This window comes from Myotis brandtii, unplaced genomic scaffold (assembly GCF_000412655.1).
Source record: "Myotis brandtii unplaced genomic scaffold, ASM41265v1 scaffold43, whole genome shotgun sequence".
NCBI classification, from domain to species: Eukaryota; Metazoa; Chordata; class Mammalia; order Chiroptera; family Vespertilionidae; genus Myotis; species Myotis brandtii.
The window spans coordinates 3,924,274-3,938,775 of NW_005366455.1; the positions used below are offsets into that span (position 1 = coordinate 3,924,274).

Below are 14,502 nucleotides of genomic sequence, written 5' to 3' on the forward strand. Positions count from 1 at the left end.
AAAGAAAATAAGCAAGATATACCACATAATTTCCTTTACTTTAATTTTACACACAGACAAAAAAAAAAAACCCACCATAAAGCCCCAAATTTCTTCCATATGTAAAGGAGTTTGAGTTTAACAGTCTCATTTTCATACAGAATGATAATCAGATTTTTTTTTTTTGCATTTTACCTGTTGTTTTTTTCTGATAGCATCAACATTTTTCCCATTAAGTCCAGGAATAAACAGAGTGAGAACTGTTTTCTGGTACCACATGATGGATGCATTGTTTCAGTGATAAACTGACAGGGTGTGGCGGCTATATCTGGGAGGTGGTCTTCTTTTATCTGGTAAACATTAAAAAAGGGCAAACACAAGAGAGATAGCTTTTCTTAAGGCAACTGCTAGCAAAGGCTGTCACCTTCCTTATCACCTTGGAACGTGAGAATGAGCAGATCAAGCTGCCTTGGTATTTCTTACTTCCATTGGGCCGAATCCAGATCTTAGTAAAATTTCCAGTTGGATATAGAGCAACGAAATAACCAAATGTGTGCATATTGGGGCATAATTCATCATGCGGCTTTATCAGATAAAGCAAATGAGAAAATCCCGAGCCAGTCATAAAAGCGTGTCCAACTCTGAGTGACTTGTCCTTAAGATGGATCTTCTGTAAATAATTAAATTAGTGGATTTTTCCCCCTCTTCCCATCTGGGCAGAAAGAAAAAAAAGTCATGCACGTTCACACACACACACACACACACACACACACACACACACACAGAGAAATAAATCCCAAAGACTAAACCTTCTGTTTAAGTTGTTAGTGCAAAAAAAGGCTTTGCCATATATGGAATTATTAGCCAGATTCTTGAACTTCAAACTGCAAAAGAAAATCAGCACCGTTATTATAAATAATTTGTTTAGGTGTGATTAGAAATTTATGAGAAATGTAATCTATTTCGTGGCCACAAAGATTTATGTGAATAAAAATCCGAGTCATATTGTTAAAAAGGTTTTAATACAGATAAGTAATTTGAAAGCATTTTGTAATAGACACGTGAAACCCTTTCCAGCTCTCAACAGCAGCACTTCTACTTAGAGAATGAGGAGCACTGACACTGAGTGAACGCAGGGCCATGCTGCTGGGTCCTGTTTGGCTGTCAGACCACCTGGACTGAAGACCAGAAAAGCTGGGGCTGGTTACAAGAAAGGAAGATAGATGGGTAGATGGGGCTGTAATGGTGTCGGGAAGGGAGGAAGAAGTGATGCTGGGGTGTACGTGTGTGTGTTTGGAGCGGGGGGGTCTTTCTTCTCTTTTATTAAAAGGACAAACTGCAAGTCATTTTATCTGTGGTCCAGGTAACTACGAGCAGCTGGCTGTGACTGCATGGCTAAACGCATTCTCCCCACTCAGGGACTCGGCCTCCGCCAGCACGGCCTCCCTGGACTTACTATTAAAAGCAATCTGCCGAGAGGCTCGAAAACCCAGGGGTCTAGTATCAGGTGAGCAGTAGGAAGGTGACCTTTCCTGCTGCTTGTTTATGACGGATCTGCGGACTCCGTCTCAGTGTGGGTCCGGCATCGGCAACAGGCCGAAGGGGAGATGGGGAACTCGCTGTGTTTTGTGTGGTGTTTTTTTTTTTCTTGAGGTCATATAATCAACTTAGAAAATACAGCTGGAAAAGAACAAGAACGAAAGCTTGGTTTTTTATGTCCTATCTTACATTTTGGGGGTAAATGGCTAAAGGCAAATTCCCTTTAATACTTTTTTATTAGAGTGCAACCAACTTAGTAACAATTTAGTTACTACATTGAGCTGTTAGATACAAGTACACAAAATGAAGGAAAAGAGACAAAAGGAGAACTGAATGAGGCAGCAGAAAATAAACTGAATTAAGACTAAAATACAAAGAAACCTGATAGGAAAAAGACAAAGGAAAATGTAGTTCTATTAAGAAGATGACCATTTGTTATTTTTCTTGCTTAATTTTCTATAAGTTAATAAATAATATCTCATTTAAAAGACACTCATAAGAATATATGATATTTTCAAGCAAAAGTCATCTTATTTTCACACAATGTTGCAAAGTAACTGCCTGTCTAGGAAGTCTGCATGCATCCACCATGATCTCAAATTACTCAGAGGAGGCCATGCCAGGTATATTGAAAATCTTATTTGAATGCTCATTCACATTTGCATGTAGCTCACACAAACAAAAACTACTCCTGTGTGGTAACTCCCTTTACTACTTGTTAGGAGTTGCTTGTCTTTAGGTATTGATTCTATTCTTTCATTTAACCAAGAATCTTAGGCCCTTTTCCAGAGTATTAAAAAAAAAATATTCAATGCATAACCTGATCCATCCCCCCCCTTCCCCAGGCAACATTTCACCTATTCTGAAAACAAACTAAAATAAAATCCGGTACCACCATCACAAAACAAGAACGATGCCAGAAATGGGTGGGTGATGCTTTGGCCTCCTCAGTCCTGCTTTAGTTACCGCCACACCAGAAAACACGCACACACTTTGTTGACTGGATGGCTATGACTGATTGATGATAGCCTGGTAAGGTTACCATAGCTAATTACAACATCATTCATCTAAGCCTGCATGGAAAAAAAATGCCAGGCTCCCGGGGAAGAAAAAGGAAAGAAAGAAATGCTATGCCATAGCTAGCTGTTAACTTTTGAATAATCAGCCACAACAGGAAACAAATAGGATGAAGCTCAATGACCAAATTATGACTTATGGATCCATCCAAGCAAATGACCTCAGCCCCCTGGTAATTTCAACTCCGAGTTGCACAGCCCACAGCCGAGCGCTCCCAGCAACAAGGAACCCTCACATGCTTGTGCGCTTTGTAGTAAGAATTCAAAGGCTCCGGCAGCAGCCCAGCCCAGCCCAGCCCTGAGCGTCAGTTCTGCTATGTGTGTGGTGTGAGCGTGTTTGTCTAGGATCAGATGCCAATACTTAAACTCCCATTATGGGCACAGCAGCTACTTACATGCTGCAGCCTAATTAAAGGAATAAACTTCCCCCTTCTTTATTTTTTCCTGAAGATCAGTGCCATGAAGGGATTTGGTTTCGTTAAAAAACTCAGACAAATGTTCCCATATGCTTCCCTTATGCAGTAAATTGTCAAATTCGGAAGAAAACAGTCACGAGTCCCAACACTCATCTATGGCTATACAACGTTTTCTGAGAACTACTGAAAACAGAGAGCAAAGAACTCAGTGTTTTGAAAATAATGATAACAAACACACAGGCATAATTTCCATGTCAGTTCTGAAGCAGCACAAACACACATGGAAACAATAAAGCATCTGAGGCACCTTCCAGCTTTCAAGTCTCTGAAACAAGAACCACTTTCAAATATAAAGTAGCTCATCTTCAAAGTTTAACACACGAGAGGGAGCAAAGCTAATGCCATTGCAACTCCCGACTTTAATCAGATGGCTTCATATCTGGGTAATAGAGATCACAAGAGTGGCAACAACCACGTTGAAAGGACTCTGTATCCTGACACACTGTTTGAATTAAATTGCTAAAATAATTATAACTAAAGAAATATTTTCTCATGGAAGCCTGAACCCAACATGGCAAAGTTCAGTCAAGAAGTCCTTAGAAAAATGATCAACTTGTCTAAACTAAAACTACTAATTAACTGGGGCCGGGGGAGGACAACTGAGTCAGATTCAACTTTAGCTGGGCATTAATGAACTTCTCAGGGGACAGTGATAGCCCATAAGAGCAAGAAAGGCTCATGTTGTAGATGAGAAAACTGTGGTCCTCTGACATGTGGCAGTGACACATCAGGAAGTGACCTGAATGGTCTCAGATAAGAATATCCAGCCCTAGCTGGTTTGGCTCAGTGGATAGAGCATTGGACTGCGGACTGGAAGGTCCCGGGTTCGATTCTGGTCAAGGGCACATGTTTGGGTTGTGGGCTTGATCCCCAGTGGGGGGCGTGCAGGAGGCAGCCAATCAGTGATTCTCTCTCATCATTGATGTTTCCATCTCTCTCTCCCTCTTCCTTACTCTCTGAAATCAATAAAAATATCTTTTTTAAAAAAAGAATACCCATTCCTATGAAATGCCAGATGCGTCCACTTTGGGGGGCTGGTGTTGGAAAAGGGTGGTCCTGATGGATATAGGTTAAATGACTTGTGTGGGAACACAGCTAGATGAAAATCTGTAGAGTTGGGAACCAGCTCCCTATCATTGGTTCACAAGGGACAAGGATTGGGCCAACCTTGGGCTCGAAGGTCTTCTGGAGAACAGTACAAGGTCATAAAGGCAGCATAGGAACTACTGGGGGAAAGGCTCAAGAGCATATTCTTCCGAACTGCAAAATAATTGCCCTCGCTATTCTACCTTATTTACAGAAGGTCCTACATGAAGGCAGTCGAAATGTCAAAAAGAGTACAACAATATCCACAGGACAGGAAAAGTCACCTAGGAATCCCATTAGCATAATGCTTTTGGTGCAAGTTCCCCCCAAACACGCATACACATACATGCACACATGTGTGTGCACAAACTCATGGGATGAGGAGACAGGAGCAGATTCATTTCTGAAACCTAAAGAAGGTTTTAACAAAATGTTCTCCATCTTAATTTTCTAGTCTTTATTCCCTTATTAGCTGGTGATCTGAAGTTATTCATAACATGTATTTCTTACTTTACACTCTATCTCAATTCCAAAAGATATGAGGTGCTACTTTTTCACATACAGTATTAAAAGTCATGGATAACTGAAATCTATAATTAATCCAAAAAATGTCATGTAGTTGAAAGAGCATTGTACTAGAAGCCAAGAGGTGAAGGTTCCAACTCTAGTTCTTTAACCAAATAGTTATATGATATTAAAGCACACACTCTTTCTAAGCTTTTGTCTTTCTTTTCTTTTTTTCTCATTGTAAGGTAATGACAATTGTCTAGACCAGCGGTTCTCAACCTGTGGATCGCGACCCCTTTGGGAGTCAAACAACCCTTTCACAGGGGTCACCTAAGACCATCGGAAAACACATATATAATTACATATTGTTTTGTGATTAATCACTATGCTTTAATTATGTTCAATTTGTAACAATGAAAACACATCCTGCATATCAGATATTTACATTACAATTCATAACAGTAGCAAAATTACAGTTATGAAGTAGCAATGAAAATAATGTTATGGCTGGGGGTCACCACAACATGAGGAACTGTATTAAAGGGTCGTGGCATTACGGAGGTTGAGAACCACTGATCTAGACAATTGCTGATTATGAAAATCTATGGAACTGGCTATTTCTAGACCAGCATTTCATAAAGGTTGTTCTAAGGGGTGCTAACAATTCTTTTGTTGGTGGTGGGTTTCTTTGCTGTAGGAATTGTAGAAAACAATGGGTTTTCTGCTGCCTGCTCAACACTTTCTTCCCTGCAAGCACAACCAATCCTATTTGGACAATAAGTAAACATAAATGAATTAGAATAGCTTCTAGAACTTAAGTGCTCAATAAATGTTATTTATTAATTAACTAGAATCAAATATATGTTGAAATCCTAAAACATATCAAAAAGTAACATTGGTTCCACAAAGAAGACTTGGACAATTCCTGAACTAGGCAATTTTAAAGTGCAGGTGGCCTCTGTGAATCTGATTCTTTGCTGTTTCACCTGGTGTTTGTTCCACCATGTCTCTTCTTTTAAATAGGCTATTTAGCAATCTCTAGGCTATATAGTAAAAAGCATCAAATAATTTTAGAAACTTAGAATCTTTAAGTGTTCCAATGATTTGCTAGTTAGGGCTGAGTCAGGACTTACTCATTTAGCATTACATTAGAAAATCCATTAGAAAATAAATGGTAGGAAATTATTTAGATGAATGAAGTTGGAATTGTGTGGTTGCCCACTTGATTTAAAACTCTTCTTACAAATTAAAAATGTATACCCCATTAGCTTATAGGGCATAAGACTATAAACCTTTTTAGGCAAGCGGAACATTTCTTCAATGCATTTTGTACCACTTTATTGTTGAATAAGGAATTAAGACATTTATTTATTGTACATCTACTGTACTGTCTTGAAGATTTGGACAAGGTATCAAAACCAAGGTTAATATTTGAGCTTGAGCTTAAAGGGTGCATATGTTCACCAATTAGACAAGAGGCAAAAGGGGTGAGCAGCTAAAGGGAACAGTACCTATAAGGCATGGAGGTTTGAAAACAAGTGATAATTGGGGCCCTGGTAAGTGTTTCATAGTGGCTGCATGTGAAGGTGACTGTAGGGTGCGGCCAGGAATGAAAGTGAGCAGAGGAAGTAGCCAGGTCATGAAGAGCCTGTGAGTATGAACTTTCTGCATATTCTGTGCATAAATATTTACCTTGGAAGATACAAAAAGAACAGCAGGGGCCATAGTAGGGAAGGTAGTTGGTTTTTAACAGAATACTGTTGACGATTACCTTGTGTTGGAAAAAGAGATATAAAAATTATACTGAACTTTGAGTATATTTTAACCCCCAATATCAGTCAAAATTTTTGGTGATTAATATGACCCAATCATAAAAATGTCTTGATTCCTAATGTGTTAAATTGTGTCTCCTTAAGTGAGACAAGCAGGAGAGCTGAGGAGGATTAAATTCCCTGGCTTCCTGAAAGGGTCTCAAGAAAGAAAAAAACTGAGAATAAGTGCTTGTTTTTGCTGCACCAGCCTGGGAGGGCGTCTGAGCCCCATGACAAGCAGGGCAAGTTCCAATGGCCTCGGGGAGCTGAGCAGGGAGCAGGGCGGGGCTCTGTGTTTGGTATTTTATGTGCACAGTGTTATGATGAATCGCTGGGACACAAAAGCTGCTGCTTCTCCAACCTCCCCTCCCACTCTACATGTAAACAGGATCTCTGGGGCGTCTGGCAGCACAGCCCCGGGAGGAGCCATGGCTATGGGCTGCTGCCATGCACATCCCTCCATCCTGAGATGACGCCTGCCCAACTTATGACCACATCCTGCCCTGCGGCAACAAAAAACAAAACAAAACTGGAAAACACCAAAGCTGGCTGTGTTGCTTCCTTCTTCCATTTGTCAGAGAAACTACATACATAGGCTTTTTCTTTGCTTTTAAAGTTCAAGATATGAAAAGTACTCAATCTGATGAGATGCTGAGGGTAGATAAGGGATGATTTTGTCATTGTTCATCCCTGCCCAAATTCCTCCAGCGAATTCTGAGGAGCCACCTGCATCAGCTTACTAATGAGTTTGGACACGGTTGTCCACGCAGTAGGACGCCGCTGGAAGTTGTTAAGCCGGGGCCATATAATCAGGTTTGTGACTTAGGAAGGCGGCGCTGGCAGAGCAGGGCTTGGAGAAAGCAGCACTGTCCAGAAAGGGGTCCGATGGAGGCCTTGCAAGCATCTGATTAATGATAAAGGTCTGGGTTGCTGCAACGGTGTGGACATGACGGCTGGAGAAAGTGGCGATGGTGGGAAGGAAAAGGAGGAGCTGGAGATGATGCCATGATTTCAGACCCAGTCTCTGGGAGGCACACTGATCGATCACCTAACAATGAGCTCATCTCACCCTTGAACCCTCAGCACGAGGGGGAATGGGACTTGAAGCCAACAAGTTAGCATTTGCAGGGTTTTCATATGTAGTCACAAAGTAAATCCCAGAAAAATTAAATCAATTATTTTATCCTTTTTTTTTTTTTTTACAATAGCATATAAGAGGCACAGAGCCAAATTGTTCCTGACACTGGAGCCAGTGTCAAATCCTGGCCTTGACACCTAATAGTTTTGTGATTTTTGATGAGTTACTGAACTGCCCTGTGCCTGCCTTATCCCTTAAATAAAGGGAATAATGGAACCCAACTAAGTATGATGATGCTTAAGTGAGTTGTTATGAGTAAAGGATTTAGAATGATCCATGCATGGTCTTAAGCTTAGTGCTTGTTGGGTAGTCACCATTAATGAATATTATTTCCTATCTCTGTCTTACCAAAAATCAGTATTGAAAGAGTAGAAAGTCCACTTGCAAAGAAGAGAAACCTCAGCTTACTTCCTTCTCTTCCTGCATTCAATGTTATGTTGCTCAGATGGTTCAACAAAAGAAACTGAAAAATCTGAAGAAAAACAAACGTTTTCTCTGAGGATGCGCACAAGAAAGATAAAAACAAATTCCCAGACACGAGTACTCGGAGGTTTGGCCTTTTGAAGACCAAAGTGCTCGCTTATAAATGGAATATTAAAACAAGCAAAGGCAATTTTCCCCTTTCGTCCTCCCTTATTGCCTAATTTTCCTCCCAATCTCATTTGCATAATGGATAAAAAGGCATCCATTATGCAAATGAACGACAGGGCTGTGAAGTTGTTGAAGCCACAAACCTGGCTTCCCATGAAGAGAAGCCGCGATGAAGCCGCCCAGTGTCCGGGTTCCAGCAGACTGCTTCTCTCGCTTGCATTCCAACAAACAGAGGAACATTATGAAGCCTATACTAGTACAGATCATAGATCATTAATATCCACCTGGTTCTTCTAAAAGGGGCACTGCAGATGCTTCCCAGAAAATGAGTGCAAAGGACGGATACTCAGAATGGTCGTGTGTAAAGGAAACTTGACAGTATACACTTTGTTTCAAATGTGAAAAACTAGTACTATGTACAGTTTTTACAACTTTAAGCATATGCTTTGCTTTAAAAGGCAAAGTGGAAAAAGCCCCTGTTCTAGCTTGAGAATTAACCTATAACAGGTGCTCAGAGCTGTCTCAAAATGTCTGCATACATTCAATAGGAATAAAAAACTGTTTTAAGTACCAAAATATTGAACTTTCCAGAAACTTCATGCTGTTAAACTGACCTAAATTTATCTCTAAGAGGTATCACCAAACACTGACATATTATGTCTCTTACAATTGTCAATTCACTGAAACTTGAGAAGAATGTTTATTTTCTCCTTCTATCCACACCTTTAAAACAAATATAACAAAAGAAGAATTCTGAGCGCACTCACTGAGTCAGTTGCTCTTGTTTTAATAAACCAGTAGGGCAGAATTAAGAAACTAACTTCAAAATGTTTGCCCCAAACTCTGAGATATGTAGTTTGGGGAGAAAAAGAAGGTGGCAAAAACAGACATGACCTTTATTCCTAGAGTGGATTCCTTGATCAAGCTTAGCTTATTCCAAATGACGTTTACAGGGACTTAAAAAAAATGATTCTCATAGGCTATGGATGAACCTCATCACGTGCATTCCAATCCCTCCCTTATGATACTTCAAGGGCACACAGTTCAGATTCACCTTCCATTCAAGAAAAAATGCTATCCACTTCCCTGAGCCTCAACAACTGCAAGGAGCTATGTAAAAAATGATAATAATAATATAGAGAAGAAACCAGTTTGTATTTTTTAAAGAAAGATGACTAACAAGGTAAGTCACAAAGTAGGAGCAACTCATAGTCAGCAAGGGGACATATATCCACCAGGTGAAAAACATACCACAGAAAATACACATACCTAGTTTCAGAGCAGAAGGGGTTACTTCAATTTCCCCACCAACTGGTTTAAAGGCAGCCAGTTGGGCAGCCACTTCAGTCTCGAAGGCATCTGGGCTCTGGCGACCTGCTGGGTTTCCTCCGGGGCTCTCGATCTTGTGGAGTGGTTCTTGTTCGTCAAACACGGCAATCAGCTACAAACAAACCCAGCAACACCAATTAGTGCTTCATTGGACACACACATCACCTGGAGACTGAGGAATGAAATGGTTGCCTCCTCCCCTCCCCTTTTCTAATAAGCCTGAAAGGACTCCAGTGTCGCTTTTAAGAGTTGCTCCAAAAACATAAAAGTTGGGCATGCAGAAATAGAATGGTAGATATGATGAATTCCATAATTACATCTTTCCTTTTAGACACAATCATAATAAACTGACAAAATGTGAATATTTACACAGAATTTGTATTTACCTTGTACACACACACAGATAACCCATTTTCATACATGCCTTTAGGTTTGTTCTTTTCCCACATGACTGATCTATGTTGACTGGTCTAAGTCCAATGAATTTCAATTTCAATGAGAATAAATATCAGCACTTTAACCTAATTATTCCCATCTTCATCTCAATTTTATTTCACGGGAGACCTATGCTTCTTGTCATAAATATAAAAATGTTTGTCAATTTCCAAGTCATTTTTCATAAAATAAGGGCAAAATATCATAAAATATTCCATTCATTGTGCAAACATTGCTGTGTAAAAAGTGAGGCAACCCGGCTGAGACTGCATTTTTGGCCAGCGGACACCACCCCCATCAGGGAACCTCCGATGCCCCTTATCACTGATGTGGAAAAGTCCAAACGTGAGGGCAGCTCAGGGATGCCCCTGTCAGCCCAGGAAAAGTGCAGTGTGTGTGCAAATTTGAAAACCGCTAGTAAATCTCTATATATTTTTCATTCATTAAATAAAACAAACCTACTTATGATTCAAACATTTATTCAGGAAAAACACTCAAAGCCCTATTCATAGGGGAACCTTGTTGGCGATAGTATTAATGACACAAGCTCAGGGGTAACCAATCAGAACATCATACATTCCAAGTTCAATCTTTCAGAAGAAATGAATACAATTAGGGATATGTAAATTGGCTATTCAAAAATGATTTTCATAATTGACTACTCATTTCCAGTATGGGGACTTGTTTAATTGGAAAATCCAACAAGCCTCTCACCACAGGAAACAAATGCTAGTCCCCAGACATTATTTTTAATTCTTAAAATTGAACACACACACTTTCTATTTTTAATCGGCAGCACTGATGAACTGGTTTCAGAGAAGACTTAAATAGATAAATAATGAAAGATTATTCTAGGATAAGAATAATCCCTAGAACTATATTTATCTAATCATCTGGCCAAAGTGATGTTTAACACTGTAAATCCTGAAAATGAAAATAAAAACAATTTTTAAATATGGTGGAAGTATTATTTTCATCACTGTTTCTGTGACAATTGTAATTTCAACTTTATATATTGGTAAATTCTAACACATGTTAGTAACATTTATTTTAATGCATCGATCAACTAAAAAAAGTGGCTTATTATATGGGTAGTATAAACAGTTTCATGTAAATTAAAAATCATACCTTACTTTTCCCTTTTGTTATATCCTTAACTCAATATATCCTATATATCTTAAATATTGGGGCAAATAAGAAAAAATAAAATACTAATCTAAAGTATAATACAAAAGCTTAGCCCAGCTGGTATGCACCACTGTTGAGCATCAACCTATGAACCAGGAGGTCACATTTTGATTCCTGATTCCATGTCAGGGCACATGCCTGGGTTGCAGGCTTGATCCCCAGTAGGGGGCATTCAGGAGGCAGCCAATCAATGATTCTCATCATTGATGTTTCTATCTCTTTCTCCCTTGCTCTTCCTCTCTGAAATCAACAAAAAGCTTAAAATTGGTAACTCATAATATAAATCATTATCTATAGTTGCTGTATAACATTTTTTCTTGAAATACTTTACTGATAACCATCAATATATATATAAGGCTAATATGCTAAGTGTCCCTCCAACAGTCCAACTGGTCACTATGATGTGCATTGACCACCAGGGGGCAGACACTCAATGCAGGAGCTACCATGACACACACTGGCCATTTACAAAGAAATGACACTGCGGACCTGGCACCAACAAAGCAACAATCAGCTTCCCCCAAGTGGGACGCAGGCCCTGCCACCACCGCAGAGCTACAGCCCACCAAATCACAGCCAACACTGGCAAGATCCCATGGCGCAAAATGCAGCCCACAACCCAGCCCAGCCCGGAAATGGTCACTGTGGGCAATGGGTAATGACGTCACATAGCAACACCCAGCTTCCTCTCGCTAGCGACTAGCCTCCTTGCAGTTTCTTCAGCCCAGGAACATGTCTTGCTTTATAGCCAGGTGCAAACATTTTACATTTCAACCAAATGTCTGTGAAGTGTTTTCCCGTGCCTCATCTCATTTGATCCTCACAGAAGTCCTGGAGTAGGTAGATAGGAGACTTGGTAGAATCCTATTTTTTTTTTCATTAGTTGGAAAATGGAGATTTAGAAAGTTTAGAAACTTGACCCAACTGAAAAGAAGTAAGAAATGGTGGACCTTGAAAATGACTTCTGGTTTTCTCACTGCAGAGGATATTGTCAAACACTGCTGCAGTTAAATATTTTACCCTTTGTTCTCTTTGTGTGATCTACAATAATAATCTGCTTTGTGTTTATATTTACTGCTGTGTTGCTGACAATTACCTGAAAGAGAAGTTGGGGTTCTTCACTGGGCTGGAAAAAGTTTAGCTAAATCAGAAAGCAGGTCTAATTAAGCAAGTTTGTTCTATATCTAAAAAAGGCTAAATTGACTCTCACATGCACGATACATATAAAGCTCTCGTTGGCACCAGTTGTACACGTGTGTTTCAATCTGCCATTGTCGATTGTGAATTTGGTTGACACTTCTATTATGGAGAATGGGTGAATAGTGCTATTAAAATATTTCTTCTAAATAATTTCCTTTCAAAGTGCACAAATCCGTGCACCGGGCCACTAGTACTATTTTATTCACACAAGTGTATAGAGTATGCAGTAACAATGTTATACCAAATAATATATGATATGGGAGAACAAAGTAGTTTGGAGACTGCGTTGTCCAAGTGAACCTTGTTTTTTTAATTTCCAATGCAGTGTCTCAGATCACACTGTAACCATCTTCCAAACAGGAAGGTGTACAGGACTAGGCTGCACTGTGGAATATTTGTAGTTATCCAGGAGGATGCTATGGCCTAAACTAAGAATGTGAACACGACTCTATGGAGAAACAGGCAATACACAACTCTTCCCAAAGATGATGCTAGTGAGATCTGGAGGCTCCCAAATCTCATGATCTCTCTGACTAATTAGTTGCTTAGTCTGTCTCTGAAACCCATGACTGACAGGAATGATCTCTGTATAGCCCATTCTAAATGTATGGATGAAGGGCTGAATGAATGACATAGAGTCTCTACCCCTGGAAGGAAGAAGATCGGTTTCTGAGTCTGTGATGCCCAAGGTCACTGGCAGCTCAGGTGCTGGCTGAGGAGACTTCAGTCTTCAAATCCACTCTTCAATGCACACAGACGCACACTTGTTTCAACACTAATAATTAATTTCCACCATGTGTTGTAGGTGCTTATTAGCTAGATTGCTTGATTCATCAGAACACTTACATTACTAGGTGACAGAGTTCCTAGAACACAGTGTTACAGAGATGCATATGTTAATTAACATAAACCACCACTCTAGCTCCTCAGCAGAAGGCATGCTGACTTCCAAAGTGTCCATTGTATGCCAGTGGCCCCCCTTCCTGCCTTAAACCCATTCGAAATGACCTCTACAGCAGAAATGAGTTCAACATCAAAGAAGAAATTCTATTAAATCTGTGGTGAAGGTTTCATCTAGCCTAACCGTCTGTGGCACGCAGAAGATTTTTCATGGACCCCTTGGAGACTGCAGTAACCTAAACTGTATGCAAAAGGCAACCAGGCAGTAACTGATTTGGATCCGTCCTCTTCTGCTGCCCTATCCGTCTCTGGCGCCCCTGCTTCTCTCCTGTGATGCCAGCATTCTCATGTCACCCAGGGCAGCACTGGCATTTCTCATAAAGACCATGGTCCCAAATGATCTGTTCACACAGCCTGACTTCTAATCAAAACTCCTGTCCCTGCAGACCTCTAACAGTAACTGGGTACCCAATCCCCATATATGCCAGGAAGATCAGCCTACAAATATGCTGTTCATTCTCGCACCCAAAACAAAAACCCAAACAAGCCAACCTTCTCAGGACTCACCCTTACAGGTGCCACCCAGGAAAATCTGAAAGAGCTGGGCACAGAGCAGTTCCAGTCTCTCTCCTTCATTCCTTTACCGAGGTCACTAGTACTCAGTGACCTCCACTGAAGTCGGTCTTAACAAGTCAGAAACATCTGCAGGCTGCGAAATCCAAAGCCCACCTTGGGCTTGTTTTTAGGACACCATCAACCATTGCATCCTCTTTACATCACTTTCTTCACTTCCTTTTGAGGAAATAATTTCTCTGTCTCTTTAAATATATTTTTTTCCAATTACAACTGACATTCTATATTATATTAGTTTCAGGTGTACAGCATAGTGATTAGATATTGATATAACTTACAAAGTGATTACCCAGATAAGTCTAGTACCCATTTGACACCATACATAGTTATTATACTACTAGAGGCCCCATGCACGAAATTTTGTGCACTGGGGGATGGGGGGTGTCCCTAAGCTTGGCCTGCGCCCTTTCACACTCCGGGACCCCTCGCTCCTTACCACTGGCTTGCAGCGGAGGTGGGAGCGGCTCCCGCCACTGCCACTGCCCTCACCAGCTGTGAGCCTGGCTTCTGGCTGAGCAGCGCGCCCCCTGTGGGAGCGCACTGACCACCAGGGAGAAGCTCCTGCATTTAGCATCTGCCCCCTGGTGGTCATTGTGCATCATAGCAACCAGTCG

The 14,502-nt window shown here is 40.6% G+C and overlaps 1 protein-coding gene across 1 annotated transcript in view; it reads right to left on the minus strand.

Moving 5' to 3' along the window:
• PARD3B (par-3 family cell polarity regulator beta) overlaps positions 1-14,502 on the minus strand; it is an 868,889-nt gene that overhangs the window by 561,153 nt on the left and 293,234 nt on the right. The window contains exon 3 of the mRNA XM_014546096.1: positions 9,473-9,644. Coding sequence (XP_014401582.1) covers positions 9,473-9,644 — 172 coding nt within the window. The remainder of the gene's footprint in view (positions 1-9,472; positions 9,645-14,502) is intronic.